General features: G+C 49.9%; 1 protein-coding gene across 15 annotated transcripts; it reads left to right on the forward strand.

The window, feature by feature from the left end:
• The first annotated feature begins 7,722 nt into the window (after positions 1–7,722).
• On the forward strand, positions 7,723–22,858 carry CCDC120 (coiled-coil domain containing 120). Of its 15 annotated transcripts, none has more exons than XM_057496033.1 (12): positions 7,723–8,098; positions 12,688–12,851; positions 16,101–16,259; positions 16,376–16,430; positions 16,614–16,747; positions 17,441–17,581; positions 17,968–18,262; positions 18,617–18,679; positions 18,943–19,117; positions 19,248–19,346; positions 20,315–21,223; positions 21,718–22,858. In XM_057496033.1, exons 4-12 carry the CDS (start codon positions 16,418–16,420, stop codon positions 21,830–21,832), a joined length of 1,944 nt encoding a protein of 647 aa, XP_057352016.1. In that variant the 5' UTR covers positions 7,723–8,098; positions 12,688–12,851; positions 16,101–16,259; positions 16,376–16,417; the 3' UTR covers positions 21,833–22,858. The 15 variants fall into 15 exon arrangements, with proteins under 15 accessions (XP_057352016.1, XP_057352015.1, XP_057352018.1 ...); XM_057496032.1 differs by having other exon boundaries at positions 16,101–16,200; XM_057496035.1 differs by having other exon boundaries at positions 16,101–16,143.
• Positions 22,859–23,217: the final 359 nt, after the last annotated feature.

Here is a 23,217-nt window from a genome sequence, read left to right on the forward strand (position 1 = left end):
AACCACAATGAGATATCACCTCACACCAGTATGGATCACCACCAACCAAAAGACAGACAACAACAAATGTTGGCGAGGTTGTGGAGAAAGGGGAACCCTCCTACACTGCTGGTGGGAATGTAAATTAGTTCAACCATTGTGGAAAGCTGTAAGGAGGTTCTTCAAAACGCTCAAAATAGACTTACCATTTGACCCAGGAATTCCACTCCTAGGAATTTACCGTAAGAATGCAGCACTCCAGTTTGAAAAAGACAGATGCACCCCTATGTTTTTTTTACAGCACTATTTACAATAGCCAAGAATTGGAAGCAACGTAAGTGTCCATCAGTAGATGAGTAGATAAAGAAGATGTGGTACATATACACAATGGAATATTATTCAGCCATAAGAAGAAAACAAATCCTATCATTTGCAACAACATGGATGGAGCTAGAGGGTATTATGCTCAGTGAAATAAGCCAAGCAGAAAAAGAGAAATACCAAATGATTTCACTCATCTGTGGAGTATAAGAACAAAGGAAAAACTGAAGGAACAGAACAGCAGCAGAATCACAGAACCCAAGAATGGACTAACAGGTACCAAAGGGAAAGGGACTTGGGAGGATGGGTGGGTTTGGAGGGATAAGTGGGGGAAGAAGAAAGGGGGTATTATGAAAGGCATGCATAATAGGGGGGTGGGAGAAAGGGGAGGGCTGTACAGCACAGGAAAGACAAGTAGTGATTATACAACATTTTGCTATGCTGATGGACAGTGACTGTATGGGAGTTTGTGGGGGGGACCTGGTATAGGGGAGCGCCTAGTAAACATAATGTTCTTCATGTAATTGTAGATTAATGATAACAAAAAAAAGAGAAAGAAAGAAAAGGGGGATTACTCCCTGATAGGATAAAACTAACTGCAAATCACCGATTAATGCATCCTTTAAATATCCTTAATTTTGATCATTTAAAGGGTGTCAGATGATCTGCTGTGGAAGTGCATTTTTCTGATAATATTCCTTTCTCTTTAAAAAAAAAGCAGTTTCTGTGTGGTGATCTACAATAAGTTCTTCACAATGGTATAAAGGGCATATCAAAGTGTGGGCAAAGGGTTTGTTTGTGTTTATACAGAGAATCAAAGCCTAATTTGGCTACCCAGAATATGAATTAAGATACAATATGAAGAAGAACTTCCAACATCAACATTCTCTGGAAGAGTCATTCCAGAAGATGATCATCAAAAAACTTCAACAAAGATCCTGGCGCTGTTGCAGTTGTAGCTGCATTCATCCCACCGGTTCCTGCACTTGCCATTGGAATGAAGAAGGAGATATCTAAGCTGGCCTGTGCATACAGTTAAACAACAAATTTGACCAGATCTATACTGTCGGAACTCAACCAAGAATTAGGAGAAGTGCAAGTTGCAGCGCTCCAAAATCTTGCGACTATAGACTATCTACTGTTAAAAGAACATATGGGATGTGAACAGTTCCCAGGAATGTGTTGCTTTAATTTGTCTGATTTTTTTCAAAATATTCAAATTCAGTTAGACAATATCCATCATATTATTGATAAGTTTTCACAAATGCCTAGGGTGCCTAACTGGTTTTCTTGGTTTCACTGGAGATGGCTGGTAATTGTAGGTCTGCTTTCGTTATGTAGCTGTATTCCTATTATGTTAATGTGTGCACACAATTTAATTAGTAATCTAAAACCTATACACGTTTATGTTACACTACAAGAAGATATGTCAAAGAAATAATCAATCTTCCCATGTTTTCTTCCATCTGCTACTTCTTTAGCTTCTCTTCTTCCTTCATAATTACAACCCTTAAGTAGAATTCGTGCCTCATATCAAAATTACCGAGTATCATAATTCTTCCAAGTGGTAAAGATACCTCAAGACAAATGCTGGACATAGAAGCCACAGGGCATAAATCTTCAAAAAAGTAAAAAGCTAACCTTTTCAAACAATATTGCTTCTCTCTCACTTACCAACTTTACATTTCCCTGTATGGCCCCAGAAGATGACTGGTTAGCCAGAGACGGGTAAGATAAGTTTCCTCAAGGGAGGAACAACCTAAGACAGGCACAGTCGCAGGGGGGCCATCAGGTGAGAAATTGGGGATCAACAGAGGTGAGGCTTAGAACCTCACCCCCCCCCTGTTTTGAGAGAAATCTTCTGCATCCGTGGATGTTTTGTTGCCCTTGTCTAGCTTGGATTAATACTTAGTCTATAGGCACAGATCTGACTGATCATCTACATTTGCCCTCTTACAGCACTAAATTATGTTTTCTACCTTTATCTTGCATCTACCTACCACTTCAGCATTTTATTTAAAAATAATAATAATAATAAGGGAGAAATGTGGGATTCACATATAAATCAAGTATAAAAATCAAATGAGTATTCATATTTGAACTGTTTATAGTTCATAATGCATGAGCAAAACCGAAAGTTTCTGTGTTTACTGCCCTTGTACTGTTCACCATGTAACTTATTCACTATGTAAGAATTTGTTCTCCATGTAAAAACTTGTTCATTATGCTTCAGAAAATTTGAGACTGTTGAGAATTAGGCATGGGGTTGATTAATTATTGTGCATTGAGTCCCCTATACAGAATTTTATTGTTGTTAACAACCATATGATCAATAAATATGAGACATGCCCTCTCAAAAAAAAATATCACTGTCCGTGAAGGTTGAGAAGGAAGTAAGGAGCATATTATTGGAAACTGGATAAAAGAAGATCCTTATTATATAGTTACAGAAAATTTATCTGAATTGTGTCCTACAGTTGTGTCTATAACTCTTGTCTATGCCTGTTCCACAATTGTATTTTGAGAATAGATAACACGTTTCCTAGTTTCAGAGGTCCAGAGATGGAGAGGAATTTTGCCTCAGGGTGGATTGTATCCATCGTCTCACTCAATAAAATCACCTGATTTAGGTTATTAAGATGATGAGATTTGCAACTTTCAGGCTGATGATATTAAAGTGAGATTTTTGAACTTGGGTTGATGCTGTAATGGGCTGAAACTTTGAGGGGTATTGGGATGAGGTACTTGTGCTTTATACATGGGATAGTTGTGTATCTTTGAGGGCCAAAGGGTGTACTGTTGTAGGCTGAATGATGCCTGCCCAAAATATGCACACCTTAATCCCCAGAACCTGTGAATGTACCTAAAATGGAAAAAAAAGAATAAAAGAAAAAGAAAGAGGACTTTGCAGTTTGCAGATGTGATTAAGGAAAGGATTTTGAGATGGGGAGATTATCCTGGATTACCCAGGGTACCCTAATTATAATCACATGTGTCCTTATGGGAGGAAGGCAAAGGCTCATTTCACATAGAAAAGGAGAAGGCATTGGGACCATGGAAGCAGAGACTGTAGTAGTGTGGCCACAAGCCAAGGAATACTGGCAGCCCCCAAAAGAGGAAGAGGCAACAGAATGTGCCCTAGAGCCTCTGTAAGGAGCATGGTCCTGCTGGCACCTTGGTTTCAGTCTTCTGGCCCCAAGAACTGTGAAAGAACAAATTTCTTATGTTTTAAGCCATCAGATTGGTGGCAATTCACCACAGCAGCCAGAGGAAGCTAATACAGATGATTTAGGCATAGATTTGGGGGCTGTTGGAGGGAATTTAAGGGTGTGCTTGGGGGTTATTGAGGATAGCTCGAGGGTATGATTAGGGGCCATTGGAAAGTGAGCACAGGTATAGCCATCAAAGCCATCAAAGGTGGGGTTGGGGGTCACTGGAGGGTGGTCTGGAGGTGGTTGGAAGACTAGGAAGATAAATGGGAGATGTTTAGGGATGGTATTAGGGGCTATTACAAGGCGGTTTAAGGGGTAATTAAGAGTTCATGCAGGGTGGCTTGGGTGGTATGGTTGGGAAAAGTTGGAAGATGTTTTGTGGGTGTATTTGCATGTGTAAGTCCGAGAAGAGGAAATCCTGGGGCAAAATACCTCTAAAAACCGAAATCAGTCAAAGAGAGAAATAAAGTTTAAAACCCATTTATTGCTTATAAACTGTAATCCAGGGCAGTCTCTCTCTGCTCTTGAGGAAGCAAACAAGAAAGCAAGCCAGACCCTCCCTTTAAACTTTCAGTTTCAGACACGCCCTCAGTACGCCCAGGTAATTACCCATTGACATGGTGATGAACTCCTCTCCACCCCTGAGGATATGCAAATGCACCAAATCCAGGTGAGATACTCTGGAAATGTTACAATTTTACCCACAGGCCACCCCTCCAGAAATCTTACCTTACAATCTACTCGTTCCCCTTCTTCTGACCAAACTAATGACATACAGTAGCAACAACAATAAAATCACGATAATCCTCAAACCAGAGGATTCAGCCTATACAGATTAAGTAAATGTACTTTACAGCACAATCTCTTACTCAGCACAAAATATGTTTCTACACTTGTTAACTCATTCCTAACAACCATGCTAGATTGCTCACAAAACTTTTACCAAACACTAGACAAAGTCAGGCCTCTCTTTAAGCACTTTTTTCTTGACAACAGCAACACAATCATAATTCTCAAGCCAGAGAATTCAGCTAGGTTCAAAGTCCCATGCGGATTAAGTCCAAAACTCATCCATTCCAGCCATCACGCGGCAGCTGCAGCCAGGGGGCACATCCAGGCCACAAGGACTGTAGAAGCAAATAACCATGATTGTGGGGGGCCAATTTGCTGTTATTCCAGGAATACACAGGAGGCCAGCTTCCAGGCCTTGTCCCCAAGGTGCCAGAAGAGCCAGTCATCACCGGTCCATGTGTCAAAATGTCCAGGGCCAGGTCCATTTTACTCCTAATTGCTGCACCCTTCCTTGCAATGGATGTCCAATAAAGTGGGTGCCTTGATTGCTCTCAATCACTGGCGACCAGCCATAGGCTGCAAATAGATGCTCTAGGCCCCTCTTGGCAGTTTGCTGATCTGTACAACATGTAGGGCACTCCTGGGCTTGGCTGACTTTTTCAAAGGTCAATGGCAAGCCCCACCAATGGGCTACAGCCCACATTGTCTTTTGCCCCACGTGCACCAAATGCTGCTATAGTCATTGGGCCACATCAGAGGCAGATTTTCCTTCTAGCCAGTGCACCTGGGCCAATGCATCTGCTTCATTATTCCCTGAGGATGCCAAAGGCAAATGGCCAGTCACATGATATACGGTAAGTGTCTGTGCCACACCACTCCATGGCCTTTGAGTCCAGTCTCTCACCCACCCTGCGATGGGATTGGTGGTTATTACTTTGGTTGGAGCTTTTCCAGCGATGGGCTCCATATCCAGCAACGCATGGTACACAGCAGCCAGTTTCTTCTCTCTTAAGATGTACCGGACCTCTGCTCCTTTTCATAGTTGTGACCAGGATCCAGCTGGCAGTTGAAGCAGCAGCAGTGGCAGAAGAGTAGCTTTAGGCTCAGGTCACAGGCCTGGGTCAGTGCGGCCAGCAGCAGTTGTGGTGCCTCCATGACCACACAAGTGTAAACACATGTCTCTCGGCGTGAGCGCTACTTCTCCCCATCATTTCTAGGGGCGGCCCTCCCAAAGGTCACGCCCATTATGACAGATTTCGGGTTCAGAAAAACCCTACCGACTACACCAGATGTTAGTCCGGGGAGAGGAAATTACAGGGCAAAATACCTCTAAAAACCAAAATCAGTCAAAGGGAAAAATAAAGTTTAAAACCCGTTTATTGCTTACAAACTGTAGTCCAGGGCCGTCTCTCTCCTCTGCTCCTGAAGAAGCAAGCAAGCAAGGAAGCAAGCAAGCAAGCAAGCAAGCCAGTCCCTCCCTTTAAACTCTCAGGTTCAGATACGCCCTTGGTTGCCCAGGTAATTATCCATTGACATGGAGATGAACTTCTCTCAGGGGATATGCAAATGTGCTAAAACCAGGCAAGACACTCTGGAAATGTTACAATTTTACCCACAGAATGTAACTTAAGACAAGGTTGGGTATAGTGGTCATTGAAAAGTGGTTTGGAGTAAAATTTGGGGCTGTAGCTGTGGAACCAAGGGAATGTAGTTAAGAGGTACTTAGGGGCAGAGTTGGGGCTCTTGGAAAGGGAATTTTAGAGATGAGGTTTGTAATTTTCGGTAAGTAGTTTGGGGTTAGAGTTGGGTATCACTAGAAAGGCGCTTTGGGGATATTCTTGGGAGTTCGAGGGCAGTTTGAGGGTAGAGTGGGGGCTGCTGGATGGCGTTTTTGGGGGTGAAGGTGAGGCTCTGCGAGGCTAGTTTAATGATGAAGTTTGGGGCTCAGGAGCATGGTTTGGGGATGTAGTTGAGGGTTGGTGGTACAGTCTGGGATGCAGTTTGGGGGCCTGTTTTGAGGTCTGGATGTCAGAGGGCTATTATGAGCTATAATGGAGGAGCTATCGCTGGGTGATTTGGGGAGCAGTGAAAGGTCATTGGATGGAATACTATTCAGTAATAAAAGGAATGAATCATTGACACATGCTACGACATGGCTGAATCTGAAAATACTATGCTAAGTGAAAGATGCCAAACACCAAAAATTCACATATTGCATTTATGTAAAATGCCCGGAAAAAGTAAATCTATAGAGACAGAAAGTAGATTAGCAGTTGCCTGGGACTGGGACTGGGAACGGGAATTCAGGCATGACAGATGTTTCTGGGATAATGAAAATGCTCTAAAATTATGGCAATCATTGCACACTTTGGTAAATTTACTAAAATAGTCACACACTTAAAATGGTGACTTTTATGGCATACAAATTATACCTCAATTAAATTGTTTTCAGAAAAGATGATTGGAGCATGATTTGTAATATGTTTGGGTATAATTTGGGGTGCAGGGAAGAGTCATTAGAGGGTTTGGGGGACATTTTGGGCCACTGGAGTATGATTTGGGGGTTCAGTTCTGTAACTACAGAAAGAAGGTTGGTGGTTACTTGGAGGTATAGTTGAGGACTATTGGGTGTTGACTTGGGGATGAAGTCTGGATCAGTGGAATGTGGTTTGAAGGTGGAGACAGTGTTGGAGAGCAGTTTGAAGTGCAGTTGGGGGATTACACGTTGAGTAGCTGGGAGTTTATGGGATAGTGATAGGGACTGTTGGAAGGTAGTTTGGCAGGGGGTGTAGGGGTCATGAAACATGATTTGGAGGTAGAGCAGGTGACTGTTGAAATCAATTTGGGGTGCAGGTGGGGGCCATGCCAAAGGTAGTTGAGAATGTCTAGGCAGTGTTGGGGGCTCTTGGAAAGCCATTTGGGGATCAATAAAGTATGGTTAGAAGGGTGGTTTGGGGTGAATGGAGGGTATTTTGGGTACATATTGTGGATAGATGGTGATTTGAAGTGCTCTTTGGAGGTTAATGGTTTCAGGCATAACTGCAGATGGTTTGGGGAGACAACCTGTGGGTAGTGAAGGGTAGTTTATTTGTACGTCTTGGGTGTCCATGGAGGGCGGACTGGGGTACTGCTTGGGTTTCAATGAACAATAGTTTGGGGATACAGTTTGGAGGATGAGGGAGGGTGATGTGGGGCATGGAGGGTAGTTGGGGAGTTTAGAGGTGTGATGGTGTCTTACAGAAGGCAGTTTGGGGTGGGGCTTGAGGGTCCGTTGAGGGGTGACTTGGGGTGAGGGGCACCAGTTAGATCCCTGAGGGGCATGGCCTCCGTGAGAGCCTCCACCTCCGAGAAACCAAGTGCGCACGCGCTCCCAGCTGGTTCGCTCCTGCCGCTCGCAGGGCAGGAAAACCTAAGACCGGAGTTGGCGCCTGCGCACTTGGTCTCCGCCGCTGCTGTGGTCTCGCGCCCCGCCTCCGGTCCCCCCGAATGCCTCGGGCTCGCGCTCAGCGGCAGAGGTGGCGGTGCCGCCGGGAGCGAACCGAACCGAGTTGAAGGTGGGGGGCCCGGGGTCCACCGCCCGCGGCCGAGCTGGCGCCCCTCTCCCGCCTTCCTCGTGCCATCCCGTCTGGCCCCCATGGCTAACAGTCTCGCGGCCGAACGCGGCCCACTGGCAGGGCGCCAAGGGGAGTAGGCGCAAGCCCGGGGACAAGCGGCGGGGCCGCGCAAGAGGGGCGCACTCACCAGCCCGGCCAGCCTACATCAACCCCGCCTATGCTGCGGGGTGAGGACCCTCGGTGAGTAACACCCGCCTGGGAGAAAGGGAGGAGACAGGGCAGGGTGAGGGCTGGGAAACACCAACAGGGGCTGTACCTGCGCACGCACCCTCGACCTCTGACACCGTGGTCTCGCTCGACCCATACCAGACCTGACTACATCTTTTTTAACCTCCAACCCCAGCCATTCTTGACCCCAAGACCTCTGGCCTGACGCCTGACCTAACCATATTCTGGTCTGGCATAATCTTCATCCCGTTTTGTCCCCCTAAACCCAGTCCTGACCCAAAACCTATCCAGTTCTGTTCTCATTATGCTTGGCCTGAGCCCAGATTCATGCTTGACCTGTTCCATTTATGAAGCTCATCTTGCCTTGTCCTGATCACCCCAGTTTCTGTCCTGATACTGTTCCCTAAACTCTTGCCTAGTGTTTGAACCCCTTCCAGTCGTGTCTTGTCCCCCTAACCCCAATCTGATCCAGGTCTGTTCATATGCCTGATCTCTGACTTCTGTACTTTCTTTCCACCCTGTACTGCCCCCCTAGTCCCTCTCCTGACTCCTGATCTCCATCTTGGCTCACCACCTTTAGACCATTTCCCCTGCCTCCTTTCCTGTCCCTGTCCCCAGCCCTGTTCTGTTTTCCCCGTCTTCTCTTGTACCATCACTGCCCTCATTTCTTCTTTTTTTTTTATTAAAAAGTGTTGTTAATATACGATCTTATGCTGGTTTCAAATGTACATCACAGTGGTTCAACAGTCTCCTTGATTCACTTATATTGTGATTGCAATTATTGTGTGCCTTTATCCCCTTCCCACTCCTCTCCCCACCTGCCCCAACCCCTCCTCCTTGGTAACTACTAGTTCCTTTTCTGTGTCTGAGTCTACTGCTATTTTGTTCCTTTTGTTTTGCTTTATTTTTATATTCCACAAATAAGTGATAGCATACGGTATTTGTCTTTCTCTGCCTGGCTTATTTCACTGAGCATAATACCCTCTAGATTCATCCATGTTCTTGCAAATGGCAGGATTTTTCTTTTTATGGCTGAATAATATTCCATTGTATATATGTACCATATCTTCTTTATCCATTCATCCATTGTTGGACGCTTAGGTTGCTTCCATATCTTGGCTATTGCAAATAATGTGGCAATAAACATAGGGGTGCATATATCTTTTCAAATCAGGGGTTTTGTTCAAGTGGAATTACTGGGTCAAATGGTATTTCTATTTTTAGCTTTTTGAGGAACCTTCATACTGATTTCCCCAGCAGTTGCACCAATTTACATTCCCACCAACTCACTGCCCTCATTCTTACCCTCATTCCGTCCTGGTCTTTTCCTGTTCCTTACCTCCATCCTGAACCTACCCTTTCCCTTATGCCCTCCCTTAAGTACTGTCTTGGCCTGTCTGCCTTCATTTCTTCTGACTAGTGTTCTATACTGACCCTGACCCTTGTGTCCCCTACTTTTTAGCCCTGATCTTTTGTCCCCTACTTTTTCTCTGACCCTTGTCCTGAACCTCATTCCATCCCATCCCCTGGCCCATGGTCCTGGCTCCTTCTCTGTCCAGTCTCCTGACCTCTGTCCTACAATGACTGTGATTCTGTCTTGGCCCCTACACTTCTTCCTGTCCTGTCCCTTCATCCTATCCCAATCCCAGGCCCCTGTTACACCCCTTACCATGCCCCTCCACGCAGTTCAGATCTTCCTCTTTCCTAATACCCATTTTCCATCTCCTCTGAGCTCAGAAGGGACTGTTAAACCCTGCCCCCAAACTTGGAGGTTCTGCTGTTCCCATTATCTCTGAAGTTCATCCCAAATGGTTCTCTTACCATGAGCAAGAGCAGACAGCCTTGTGGGCCCTGTGTGGCTGAGGGTGTTCTTGTATGTGATTTCCTCCACCCCACCCAGTTATCTCACATAAAGCTTGCATTTCCAGGAGAGTATGGAGCTGTTTCTATGGCCCCCACCATCCCCAATGTGAAAGAACCCTCTAAATGATTCAGTGACTCTCTGGAAGTGTGCAAGGCAGGTCATGTTTCCAGCCTTCCTAGGTTGGGGACTGCCCCGTGTTAGGGGGAAGCCATAAGCAAGTATGTGGAGGTGGGGGACTCAGGGGTAGGTGTGCATCTTCTAGGTCATGTTGCCCTAATCTCCTATTCTTGATCTCGAATGCATGATCTCTGCTTTCCTGGCCTGAAGAAAGGCTATTGTAGGCCAGAGGCCTTGGGCTTGGTAGGGGTGGGATGGGAGCAGAGGTTTATCCCCTTTCTTTCAGCAGTAAGCAGTACAAATCTTGGTGGTAAGTCCAACCCACCTTTGTGGGATGGAGAGGTGGCCCAGCAGTCTCTGGGTATTAGAATCAGGCCTATCCAGTAGTGACAATAACAAGAACAGTAAGAGGTTCTCTCACTGTGAATCATCTTGGTTCTGAGAACAGACAGGGAGAATTTGGATACTGAAGGCGTCATATGTAATTCAATTATGTTTTGTTCCTGCATTCCTCAGAGAGAGAAGTAAGACTTTGAATAACAAGATGCCAGGCCCATCTCATTTACTTAAATCATTTCTCCAAATCTATTCATAACAGTAAAATCATCCCTTACTGTCCCAATCTATTTGGTGCCCAAGCCCTAGAGGGAGAGTTCGGATAGTTCAGACAGTGAAAGATACCAAGTTATCTGAAGGTATTTTGTTTTTACATTCTACATAGTGAGTAGGGAGAGTTCAGATGAGAGAGAATGGATCTAACTAAAAAATGTATTCAAATGTATTCACTTCCCTGAGCTCCAAGGGGGATAGTAAGGGCACTGTGTTGTGTAAGTATATTTGGTTCCTGCATTCTTTTTGGTAAGGAAAGCTCAGCAAGTACGGATACAGTTCTATCTCAAAAACGTTTCCAACTCCATTCATTTCCTGTATTTGGATAGTGAAAATTTGGACAATTTATCTGAATGTATTTGGTTCCTGCATTTTTTTTCCATTTTTTAAGATTTTGGTATTTTTAATGTATAATTACTTGAACATTATGGTTACTAGACTCCCCCTATTATCAATTCTCCCCCACATAACCCATTACAGTCACTGTCCATCAGTGTAGTAAGATGCTATAGAATCATTACTTGTCTTCTCTGTATATACTGCCTTTCCCGTGTCCCCCCACCCTGCTACATTATGTGTTCTAATGGTTCCTGCATTTTTGATGTTGAATAGGGAGAGGTTGGATAATGAGGGAAAACAAATATGTTTTTCAAATATGTCTGGTTTGATGAGTAGGGAGGGTTCCATGTCTGGGTAGTGAGTAGGGAGGGTTTGGAGGCTGAGAGATACCATGTCTGTCTAAAAAAAAAATACATGTAGGTATGTATGTATATATACATATATATGTATATATATGTATATATACATATTCAATTCCTGATTTGGATTGGGAGGAATACTTGTAATTATGGCAGCTAATTCATCTTGAGCGCTTACCTCAGGCCAGGCAGTGTTCTAAGCAAGCTTTAACTGTAGTAACTCATGGCATGCTCACAACAGCCCTGTGAGGCACATACTGTTATCATCACCCCCATTTTACAAATGAAGGCATTGAGGCACAGAGAGGTTAAGTGACTTGTCTAAGCAATCACACAGCCAGTAAGTGGCCGAGCTGGACTGAATCCCAGACCTACCATTTGCTGCCCCTATGTGAGGCCACATGAGGCTCAAGTCCTGGCTGGGGTGGAGCTTAGCAGTTGGCCATTTTCCAGGCTGTGAAAAGTTGTAGACCAGGGCACTGATGTATGTGGGTGACTGGTCCACCTGTCTTCCTGGCCCAAGAGGCCCAGTTATCTGCACTCCCCTCCTTACTCCTGCAGCAGCTCACCTCTTCATGCATTTATTATTTATTAACAGTTATTAATGACATGGAGTGAGTTTCCTTGCACTTCGAAATGCCTTCCAAAGTTACTTTGGCCTCTGTTGGCCCTGTAACTACTGTTTACCCATTTTACAGATGAGGAAACCTAAGCCTTGAGACTCAATCTGCATTGCCATCCAAATAGCCTTGGCCTTCCTGGCTCTGATTTTATAAACGTCCCTCGTCCTACCATCCTAGGTGTCTCACAAGAGACGGGAGAGGCCATGCCTGAGAGAACACTCCCTGCCAACACCCAGCTGCCCACTTTATGGCTGCTGCTTCCACCAGCCCCAGGCAGTGAAGAGGGAATTGGGGGGTGATGAAAGGGGCCTTTGTGTCCCATGCCGGAAATCTTACACCCAGGAAGAAAGGTGGACAGGGTGGCAGGAGGCCTCAATAGCATGTACACAGGGCACTGCTGATACAGAGCAAGCTTTTCTCCAAGCTTGGCCCACCTGCCAGGCAGGGAGGGAGCTTTCTTCACTCTGCTCTTTCACATTACAGCGTGGGCTGCTGCAGGGGCCTGCCCTGAGGTCACAGAGCAGATGGTCCCAAATGAGGCACAGGATGTGTGGTGTGTGCTGGGGGCAGGCCCAGAGCCCTTAATTTCCTTGAATCCTGGCCAGAAATGCCTGAAGGGGAGGAATGGGGGAGACCCAGCCTGGACATAAGGGAGCATGAGCCCCCTTCCTCACTCCTCTTCCCTTGCAGGAGTAGCCTCTGTCTGCCTGCAACCCAGGACCTGGCCCTCTGAGTTCTTGTCCTACCTGCTCTTATGCCTCTGTGATCAGAATCAGGCCTCTTCACCAGTCTGAGCCCCAGCTTCCCCATCTACAAGCTGGCTATGAGGAGCTGGGTCTGCGCCATCTTCCCAGGTTTGTGGGCACCAGAAGGGGTTAAAACACGTTGGCATTTTGTTGGTTTCCTGGGATGATTTCTTCCAGAGCTGCTGAAGGTGGTAGGGTCTTGAGACCTGGTCTGTCCTTAGAAAAGTCGATGTCCTCTGTCCCCAGCTTGGGAAATTGTTAACCCAATGAGGGTGGGAATTGCCCAAAGACCTTCTCCTACCCCTGCCTTGCCCTGGGAGGAAAGTGTAAGGGTCTCAGGAATGTAATGCTGGCTGCCAAGAGACATATACCCAGTTTACACAGCTGAGGCCTCCCATGTGCCTAGTAACTCCCCAGACCTCTATCACCCAGCTCCCAGGTAATAACCCCTGGGTGGGCAGGGTCTGATGTGGGTACTTGAACAACACCAGAGGCAGCAGCCACTCTCAGACCCTTAGCCCTTCTTCCTTGGTTCTCCACTAGGCGCACTAGGTGTGTGGTGTGAGGGTGGAAGTCCAGGCTCTCTTCTTTGCCATGCTGGACACCCTTAGGGGACCTGGCCCCAAGACTGCCCGTAAGGGTGGCCTGAGCCCTGGTGGCAGGCAGGTAAGGGTTAAGAGATATGGGCCTGCCCAGTCCCTGGCCAGGTAGGCTGGGCCACTGCCCAGTGGGAGGTGGCCTAGGTTTCTGCCACTGAGCTCACCGCTCACTGTCACTGCCAGCCACAGCAGGGCCTGGTTGAGACAACTATTTTTTGAGGTACCTAAGGCCCACCCTACAGCACCTGTTTGGCATTGGTGAGCACCTGGGAACAATGGGCCCAGGGACAGGGTGGGAAAGAGGGTATGGGGTGTACTGAAATTCTCTGTGGAGGGAGCCAGGCCTGGGCAGGAGATACAGGGAGGAAGGAAGGCCTGAGTAGAGGGGTGAAGCCCCAAATGTCCAATTTCCTTTTCTGGCATGAAGCCAATTTCTTGCTGAAAAATGGACAAAGGGAAAGAATGGGGGAAAACAGAAGCCAGAGTCCCTCCCAACCTACTTCCTCTCCCCCTTCCTCCCCTGTGGGAGTAGCTTCTGCCTTCCCTCAACCTGGGGCCCAGCCCCTCAGGAAAACCTAAGCTGGGCCATTAAGAAACTACTTCCCAGTGGCACCTGCCTGTCTGCCCCCGATCTGCTCAACTACAGTGGGGGCAGGGGGCCTGTAGGGCAGTATGGAGAATGGTCCCAGACACTGCTGTGAGGGTGGCAGGATGTGGAAATGGGGGTCTCACTGAGGGCATTGGGGTGCCACCCAGGTGAGGTGTCTTGGTTGTAAACAGTCATTACAGCCAGGAATTTCTTTCTTGGCTGTGGTGTCAGAAGGGCAGACCTGAAAAACCTGCTGGGCCCACCTCTGGTTGTTGGGGGTGCCCTCTGCGGCTCTCCTGCTGAGCCCATCCTGAGGCACCAGTGGGGAGACACATGGACTGGTGTTGGGGTGTGTTTGGGAGGGTGCTGCTGGGATCCCCTTTCCTACCATCTCTGGGTGGGGACAGGGCAGCGATGGGCCCCAAGGAAATGAGCAGAGAAGCAAGCAGAGGCAGAGGTTTGGGAGCTGGGTGTGGGGGTGTGGGGCGTTGACCCTGTGTCTAGCCTTCCCAGTGACCCCATGAGTCAGGCCATAGCTATATCCCCGAGGTCAGGCTGACAGGGTGGAGCTGGGGTTCCTGTCTGAACCCTGTGTTGACTTCCAGGATGCCATAAACTCCTGGAGAAGGAAGGCTCAAGGCAACATAGTGTGGGATGTGGACCAGTCCTGGTGAATGGGCCCACTGGGTAGGAGTTGAAGCTCCTGTTAGGGTGGAGGAGCATTTAGGGAAGACTTGGGGGAGCTCTCAAACCCAGATGGGGGCTGGGGAAGAAGGAGCCAAGGGGCAGAGGAGGCTGAGCTGGGACTTCAAGGAAACCCCCACTGTGCTGGCAACATCAGACCTTGGAAGGTGAGCATGTGAGTGCCTCTGCAAAGTGTGTGCCTGGTATGTACAAAAAGGCTCTAGGGACTGACCCCACTGCTCCTGAGGTTGAGGACAGGGAACTGCTGCTTTGCTGGAGGAGTACATACCCTATGAGGTAGTTAAGACAATTGCCAAGAAATTGGTGCTGCCATGTTAGCAGCTTGGCTACATCCCCCAGGGTAAAGATGGGAAGGGGCTTGAATTACTGCCTTCTTGGTTGCCTGGGTCTTTTCCATACTGGCCACCTTGTCGTGACAAACGGGATTTTGAGGTAGGTGGGGATGGAACCTCCATGGCTTCATAAGGCCCTCCCAGTTGCTTGCCAGTGAGGTGAGGCGAGGTGGTGGGAGGTGATGTCACCTGGCTGCCCAGCTGGAGATGGAGCAGGATGTAGGAGGGAGGGAGCAAACTTCAAAGGAGGGGCAAGGGCTGGCAGTCAGCCAAGTCAGACTCCGTGGTCAGCCAGGGCATCTGGGGGCAGAGAAGGAGGCAGGAGGAAGCCAGCTTGTTAGCTGTAGACATGGACTTTGCTGCTCATGGTCCCAGCAGGGTGACTTCCCTATGCTGGGCACAGGACAGGCTGGGATGGGGAGAGGGGTTGGTGGGGTCCTGGGGCCAAGTGAACACTCCCTGCCGTACCAGGACCACGGGATGCAGATGGAACAGGTAGAGACCTACAGATCTGGGCTTGATCCCTGGCTCAGCTACCTTGTCATTCTTTCCTTCACCCAGCAGATATTCATCGAGCATTTGCTGTGTGCATAGAAACATTCTGAGTGCCAGAGATACTGATGAAAACAGGAGATAGCTGTTTCCTATCTTCGTGAATGTATGAGGAAAGCAGGTCTCTTGTTGGACAGCAGTTGTGAGGGGACATGATGTAGGGGCCCATTTCTGGAAGTGACATTTAAGCCCCAGGGTGTAAGGGAACCAGGGGCTGGAGTGGTGAGGTGAAAAATGCACTCCAGACAGCAGCCACAGCCTGGGCAAAAGCCCTGAGGCCTGGTGGACTGGGATCTTAGGAGGAATTGGTGGGGTTGGAGCAGTTCTAGTGAGGGAGAGCATTTGCCTGGAGGGGCAGGCCTGGGCTACCTCTTTAGCCATGGGCAAGTTATTTCACCTGTCTGTGCCTTACTTTCCTCATCTCGAAAATGGGGTGATAATAATCACAGAACTACCATCACAGGGTGGTTGTGAAGATTAAATGTGGCATGGAAGGTAACTTTTGGGCACCCAGGTGCTTAATAAATACCCAGTGTTGTTATAGTTGGTTGAATGTGTACCATTAATTCTCCTTCCCCAGGCAAGACTCCTGACTGTGGTCCATGGGCCTCTGAGGAGGCGTTGTAAGTCTGCCCAGCTCCCCACTTGCTGTGCTCCCACTCAATGGGAAGGGAACCAAGGTACCAGGGCCAAGTGGGTCCAAACATTGACACAGATTCTGAGAGGGCAGGTCAAGCAGGTGGGTGGGGTAAAGGGACCCCTTATTCCCAGCTCCTGTGTGGGAAGCTGGGTAAGGGCAGGGGTTGTGAGATCATGAGGCATGTTTCCTTAATGGCCCCTGTGCATCATTGCCAGGCCTTGTCCAGCCATCAGCCACGGCCTCTCGAGAGCACCAGGATGGAAGTCAAAGGTCAGCTGATCAGCTCTCCCACCTTCAATGCCTCAGGTTGGTGGCTGGTTCCTCCTTCTGCTCCCTCCCTCCCTGCTCTGAGTCACCACCTACCTGCTTGGGAAGGGTTGGTCCCTGGCCCTGCAGCTACTCCATGATGCCCTGGCTGACCTTTGCTCCGATCTTCATTCTCTCTTTGTTCAGCTGCCCAGTTTGGAGAGGCTGCTCCTCAGGTGAAGTCAGACCGTCTTCGGGGGCTGCTCGACCGGCAGCGGGCCCTGCAGGAGGCCCTGAGCCTGAAACTTCAGGAGCTACGCAAAGTGTGTCTCCAGGAGGCGGTGAGGGTCCAGCCCTGAGGGTCAGGTGGGAGATACGGAGCTGGGGCCCCTAGGTAGGCAGGCGGGGGTGTCAATTGCAGAGGCCCTTGTCTGAGCTGTAGATTCCCTGTCATCCTCCAGCCCCTCAGTGCTCAGCTTAGGTGTCTTTGATTCAATAAAATATGGCAATGTAGGCTCATAATCCCCTGTCAACAATTTGAAATCCAAAAACCTCAAAAAACAATGGCTATTTCCAAAATTTGGCAGTAAAACCTGACCTGAGCTGGCTTGGGATGATTTATAGTTTTGATTTTACCCCTCTTGGTATGAATGTCCACACAGTTTGCCAGAAATAATAAACTGATTCAGAGCATGCAGCCCCAGGCCCTGAAGGGAGTGCTATATAACATGTAATATATAGACTATGTCGCCTTTATAAAAACTAAGACATTCTGGATTCCAAAGCAAGGGCTCCCTGCCTCCCATGCCCACTGCCCCTGGCATTTTGGTCATTGAGGGGCTGTGGCTCTGCCCTGCACACCTGATGGTGTGTGGGTATGGTGGGGGTTGGAAGGAGGAAGAGAAATAACAGGCATAGGGTGTGGAGCAGGACTGGGCTCCAAGTAGGACTCCTGTTACTTCTGGGGTCATTACTGCTTCATCCCATCCCTCTAACTAACCCTTGGTAGTTGCTGATCCCTGGCCCCCCACCAGGAGCTGACTGGCCAGCTGCCTCCTGAGTGCCCACTGGAACCTGGTGAACGGCCCCAGTTGGTCTGCCGGCGGCCCCCTGCAACCCAAGCCTACCCTCCACCACACCCCAACCCTGCACACCACTCCTTGTGCCCTGCTGAGGTGAGCAGATGGGCATGGCAAATGAGATGGGGGTGGGACAGGCACAGAACAGGAGCTGGAAGAAGCCCTGGGTAGAGCGGGATTTGCATCCTGGGCAAAGAGAGACTAAAGTGAGAAGGGACCAGGCCTGAGGGAGGCTACTGGTCCCTAACTGTCAGGATAAGCCTTTTCACTCTCAGGAAGATAATGGGTACAGCCCCTAATCAAGACAGATCCTGCCTTCCCACGCAATGAGCTCTATCCAAGAATAGGCTGCCCGCCCACCCCCCAGCCCCAGAAGAGCAAGCCCCACATCCAATGTTGATGGGCTCTGCCACAGCCTGGTCCCTGTGCATGGCCATTTCCTACATTTAGTTCTGTCCTACCCTTTGGGGTGGGCCCCGCAGGCACTGGCTCTTGAAGCCCTGGAGCGTGAGGTGTCAGTGCAGCAGCAGATTGTGGCAGCCGCCCGCCGCCTGGCCTTGGCCCCTGAACTGAGCGCAGAGCAGCGCCGGCGCCGGTGCCAGGTCCAGGCAGATGCACTGAAGAGACTGCAGGAGCTGGAGGAACAGCTTGGGGACTTCCGGGCCCGCCTCAGCCTCCCAGTGCTCCCACTGCCCCAGCCTCTGCCACTGTCCACAGGGGCAGTTATCACTGCCCAGGGAGTCTGCCTGGGCATGCGCCTTGCCCAGTTCAGCCAAGGTGAGTCAGGCCCTATCAGTCCATTGATGAAAGCAAGAGAGTGGACATTGGCTAAGGGACATGTTAGAGTTGGGGTTGGTGAACAGCCAGGGAGAAGTGGGAGGTTCACAGAACTTAAGGGACTCAACCAGTGAGAGGAGTTGGGATAAAGTGGCTCCCAGGCAAAGTTGTGGTCACTGGGAACTGACCAACAGGCACCAGGAAAGTAAAGAGCCAAGCCTCTGGTGGTCTTCCATTCAGGTGAAGGTGGATTCCTGGAAAGGGAACAGGGGTGGGAGGAGATGTCCAGTGGTGTAGAGGGGTACGCCCAGGCCTTGCATTGATAAGCCCGGGTCTCCCCCTTCTCACCTGTAGAGGATGTAGTTCTGCACTCAGAGAGCAGCTCCCTCTCAGAGTCTGGAGCAAGCCATGATAATGGTAAGGATCCCTGTCCCCACAACCTACCTATCCTTTGATGCTCAGCACCCCCACTTCAGCTCCTCCTTTCCTCCCATCTTCCCTTTGCTTCACACTGCCCCACTTCAGCCTTCTCACCTCATCCCTTAGCTCCTCCTCAGCCTGCACAGCCCTGCCCAGCCCTCTGCCCCTGCCTGCCTTCCTAGCCCCTGCCCTTTGCTTTGCAAAACCCATCAGTCCCCTTCTCTCACTGAATTCTCTCAAACCTTCTCCATTCCACCCAGAGGAGCCCTGTGGCTGCTTCCCTTTGACGGAGCGCCCCTCACCACCCAAGGCCTGGGACCAGCTGCGGGCTGTTTCTGGAGGCAGCCCTGAGTGGCGAACACCATGGAAACCACCGCCGTCTGATCTCTATGGGGACCTGAAGAGTAGGCGCAACTCTGTGGCCAGCCCCACCAGGTAAGGGTGAGCCCCTTCCCTCCCCCAGGAGCCAGGAGTGGGATCCTGAGCCTGGGCTGGCAGGAGGGCCTGCTGGTGGGTGTGGTCTCTAACCTGGACCCCCACCCTGGGCCTGCCTATCTCTGTCTAGCCCAACACGCTCGCTGCCCAGGAGTGCCTCCAGTTTTGAGGGGCAAAGTGTGCCTGCCACTCCTGTCCTCACCCGGGGCACTGGCCCCCAGCTCTGCAAGTAAGGGGACTCTGAGGGTGGGTTTGAGGACCAGAGGAAGGAACTGTTAGTTCTGACTGGGAGAGCATTATCAAAGGGTGTGGTACATGAGAGTCTGGGCTTTGAAATGTGAATAGGAGTTGTCTTGGTAGAGAAGAAGGGAGTGGAGTTTGGGGGCAGAAGCACTGAAGTTTGACTATGGACGTTTCTGTGCATTTTGAATAAGTCGTTTCCCTTCTCTGTATCTTTGTCTCATTTGTGAAATGGGCATAATAACATTGGCCTCTGAAAGATGCTGTAGGCATAAGTTCTGGTTAACATGTACTGAGTGCCTACCATCTGCTAGGAATCAGTGCTTTACATGGTGTCGACTATTTAATTATACAAGAGCCCTCTGAGGTAGGTGCTATTGTTATTCCCATTTTATAGATGAGGAAACTGAGGCACAGAGAGTTAAGTGACTTGTTCATAAACCGGAGACCTGGTATTTGAACCCAGACAAGTTTGACTCTGGAGTCTATGCATCCTATGAAAGGTGGCTGTTAGGATGATAGGTTTGGGTGGTTCATACACATGAAGGAACAGAGTTCAGGAAGGGTCTTGAATTCCAGGCCTAGGACCTCATCATGGAGGAGGTGGTAGCCATGAGAGGTACCTTAGCAGGGGATGAAGGGTCAGATGTGTTAGGAAGAGCCTTCTGCTGGGCCCCTCTGCCAGCCCTATGCACACTTACATTTCCCTTAGAGCTGACAGCCCCAGGCCCTCTATTTATTTTCAGCCCCTTCCCCCCCCCAGGTCAGGAACAGAACCTCTATTGCCCTTTACATGCCACTACCTAATACCTTTATATACACACAATTTCTACTCCTGGGTCTGTTTTGGAGATGTGGAGTAAAGGCTCAGAAAAAGGAATGGTAGGGAAGGGCACTCAGCCCATCTGCCCGGTATTTCTGACCCTATGCCCATCACCCCCACCTCTGTGCACCCAGACCTGAAGGTCTCCATTCTCGCCAGTGGTCTGGCAGCCAGGACTCCCAGATGGGCTTCCCCCGGGTGGACCCTGCCTCCGACCGTGCAACCCTCTTCGCAGCACGCACCCGCCGCAGCAACAGCTCTGAGGCCCTGCTGGTGGACCGGGCAGCTGGTGGGGGAGCTGGCTCCCCACCTGTGCCTGTGGCTCCCCCTGCCGCTGGCCCCCCGGTCTGCAAGAGCAGTGAGGTGCTGTATGAGCACCCCCAACCAACCCCTGCCTTCTCCTCCCGCACAGCTGGCCCCCTAGACCCTCCCCGAGCTGCCCGGCCTAGCTCAGCTGCCCCTGCCTCCCATGGGGTTCCCCGGCTCCCACCTGTGTGTGGAGACTTCCTCTTGGACTATTCCCTGGACCGGGGCCTGCTCCGCAGTGGGGCAGGCTGGGGCGATCTGCTGCCTGCAGCTGAGGCCCCAGGACCCCTCTCCTGCCGGGATGGGCTCCTCGCCATGCTCCCAGGCCCACCACCTGTATATACAGCTGATGGCAGCAGCCCCCTCCTCCGTAGCAAGGACTCCCACACCCGTGCCACCCGCACCAAACCCTGTGGCCTGCCCCTGGAGGCCGCCGAGGGTCCAGAGGTGCATCCAAACCCTCTCCTGTGGATGCCTCCACCCACCCGTATCCCCCCAGCTGGTGAGCGCAGCGGCCACAAGAATCTTGCTCTGGAGGGGCTGCGGGACTGGTACATCCGGAACTCGGGCCTGGCTGTGGGGCCCCAGCGCCGACCTGTGCTCCCCAACATGGGCCCACAACACCCACCCTTCTTCCATGCCCGCTGCTATGAGGTGGGCCAGGCGCTGTATGGGGCCCCCAGCCAGGCGCCGCTCCCGCACTCGAGGAGTTTCACAGCGCCCCCTGTCTCTGGCAGGTATGGGGGGTGCTTTTATTGATGGGTAGGGGTCTCTTGAAGCAGATGGCAAAGGCATCCAGGCCAGGGAGCAGCTGGTCATGATAGCTAATGGCTTGGACCATGAGAGAACTAGCTGCAGCCGCTTCACAGGGTCATGGGCCCTGGCTGCCGTGCATTGGGCTGTGGGTTCTTGGTGGAGGGGTATCTTGAGCCCTGGTAGCAGCAGTTTTTCACCAAGCTCTAGAAGAATTTTACTATTTTAACAACCAGTGCATGTCAGCTAAAAATGAGCCGTGAAACCAGGGTGCTGGGAGGAAGGGCTCTCCTGTGCCCCAGCCTTTCTCTTCTGCTCTTCACCATGCCCATGCTTGGGAGCCTAATGATACTGTCCTGTGCCTGCCTCCACCTCTTTAATGAGCCTCTTTTCCTCTCTCTTTCTGTGTCTTGTCTGTCTTTTCCTCTCTTCTCTGTCTTCCACCTTGTCCTCCGGATTCCTGCTACCCCTTCTAAAGATACTACACGGACTTCCTGTACCCCCCGGAGCTGAGCGCTCGCTTAACTGACCTGACGCTAGAGGGGGAGCAGTCCTCCAGTTCTGATCCCCAGACCCCTGGGACACTGGTCTGATCCCTTCTGATATGCCCCTTGTTAGCTTGGCCATGACTCTCCAGTCTGGGGAGCACACAGCTGACCTTGCTGAGCCCTGGGGTATGGTTTCTCTCAATTCTGGGGGTGCCACCCCAATCTTCCAAGGCCTCTGGCTCCCAGGGACTCCTAAAGGTGTCTGACACCCTGCTTCTTCTCTCATACTGCTAGGAACTGGGGGACCCCTCAGCTACTTAAAACAGGCGGTGTGGTGTAATGGGGACTCCAAGCCCCTTTCTCCATTTCTGTTTACAGTTGTGATTTAAGTATTCACTGTCTTCCCCCAGTACTAGACGTTTTATAAAAGGGAAACTGATCTCATCCTGGTTGCTTTCATTCCTGTCCACATGCCCAGCCTGTTCCATTCAGGAACCCTCTCCATAAAATAGACCATGTAGGGTCTCAGGGCTCTGTTTGGGGCAGCCAGGAAACTGTGGTGAGAACAGAGCTCCCTGCCCAGAGCTCTCCACCAGGACAGTTCTTGGGGAGGTGGGCTCTCTGCCTATTTGGAAGGACTGAAGTCTGGGTGGTGGTGGTGGGTTCATTTTCCCACCCCCAGGGGTGCCTAAAGGAGGCCAAGTCCCTGTCTGTCTGTACCTGCTTCCTCTGCCCATATGGTAAGATGGCCCAGCCTTTGGCAGCAGCCTCTGCGCTATCACTAATCAGGAGGCTCTGCAGGAGGGCCATAGGGCAGAACCATCTGGTGTGTTGTATCCTGGGATGCTGCGGTGGTGGAACCTGGCATCCAGCAGATGCCAGTAAAATCCTCAGGTGACGGCTGGCCATGAGCTACGTCATGTCTTCCCTGGCTTTCTTTCTATCCACCACTTTTTAAACAAATCCACACACGTGGTTTTCTATATCTATCTGTGACTTTCCAGAGCTGGGGGTCCCTCTACCCACTTTACCTGGTGTTAAAGTTTTCTTTTTGTACCAGTGGATCTCAGCCCAAGACACTACCTACAGTGGAAGGGAATTTCTATAATAAACGTATAAACCGAACCTACATGTTGCTTCTCTCTCCACCTTGCCTTGGGGACCCACACCTGTAGTTAAGACCAGATAATATATCTTTATGACACCATGTTATAAAATACATAATGCTGTGGAACAGCCTGTGATAATGTCATCCACTTTGGCTTACTTGCTTTGCAGTGTGGGGCAACTTAAATGCCTGTCTGTGCTTTAAGATTCCTAGCCAGCTCTGACAAATAGCCCTTAGTAATACAAATGATGATAGGAAACATGCCAGGCCCTTAACTACCTTGTGCATTAATGCTACTACAGAGGTAACAGGTTTGAGGAAGGAACTGAACACACTCCTTCAGTCCACATATTTGACAGAGACCCAGTCAGAGTAGCAGAAT

The sequence above is a fragment of the Manis pentadactyla genome, chromosome X (assembly GCF_030020395.1).
Source record: "Manis pentadactyla isolate mManPen7 chromosome X, mManPen7.hap1, whole genome shotgun sequence".
In the NCBI taxonomy this organism is placed as follows: Eukaryota; Metazoa; Chordata; class Mammalia; order Pholidota; family Manidae; genus Manis; species Manis pentadactyla.

What these genes read in the sequence shown, in the direction of transcription:
- CCDC120 (XM_036917142.2), top strand. Translation starts at nt 16,418, where the DNA reads ATGGAAGTCAAAGGTCAGCTGATCAGCTCTCCCACCTTCAATGCCTCA. An exon ending in ACTCCTTGTGCCCTGCTGAG is followed by an intron (nt 17,582 to 17,967) that starts GTGAGCAGATGG and finishes TGGGCCCCGCAG; the next exon opens with GCACTGGCTCTTGAAGCCCT. An exon ending in GCGCCCCCTGTCTCTGGCAG is followed by an intron (nt 21,224 to 21,717) that starts GTATGGGGGGTG and finishes CCCCTTCTAAAG; the next exon opens with ATACTACACGGACTTCCTGT.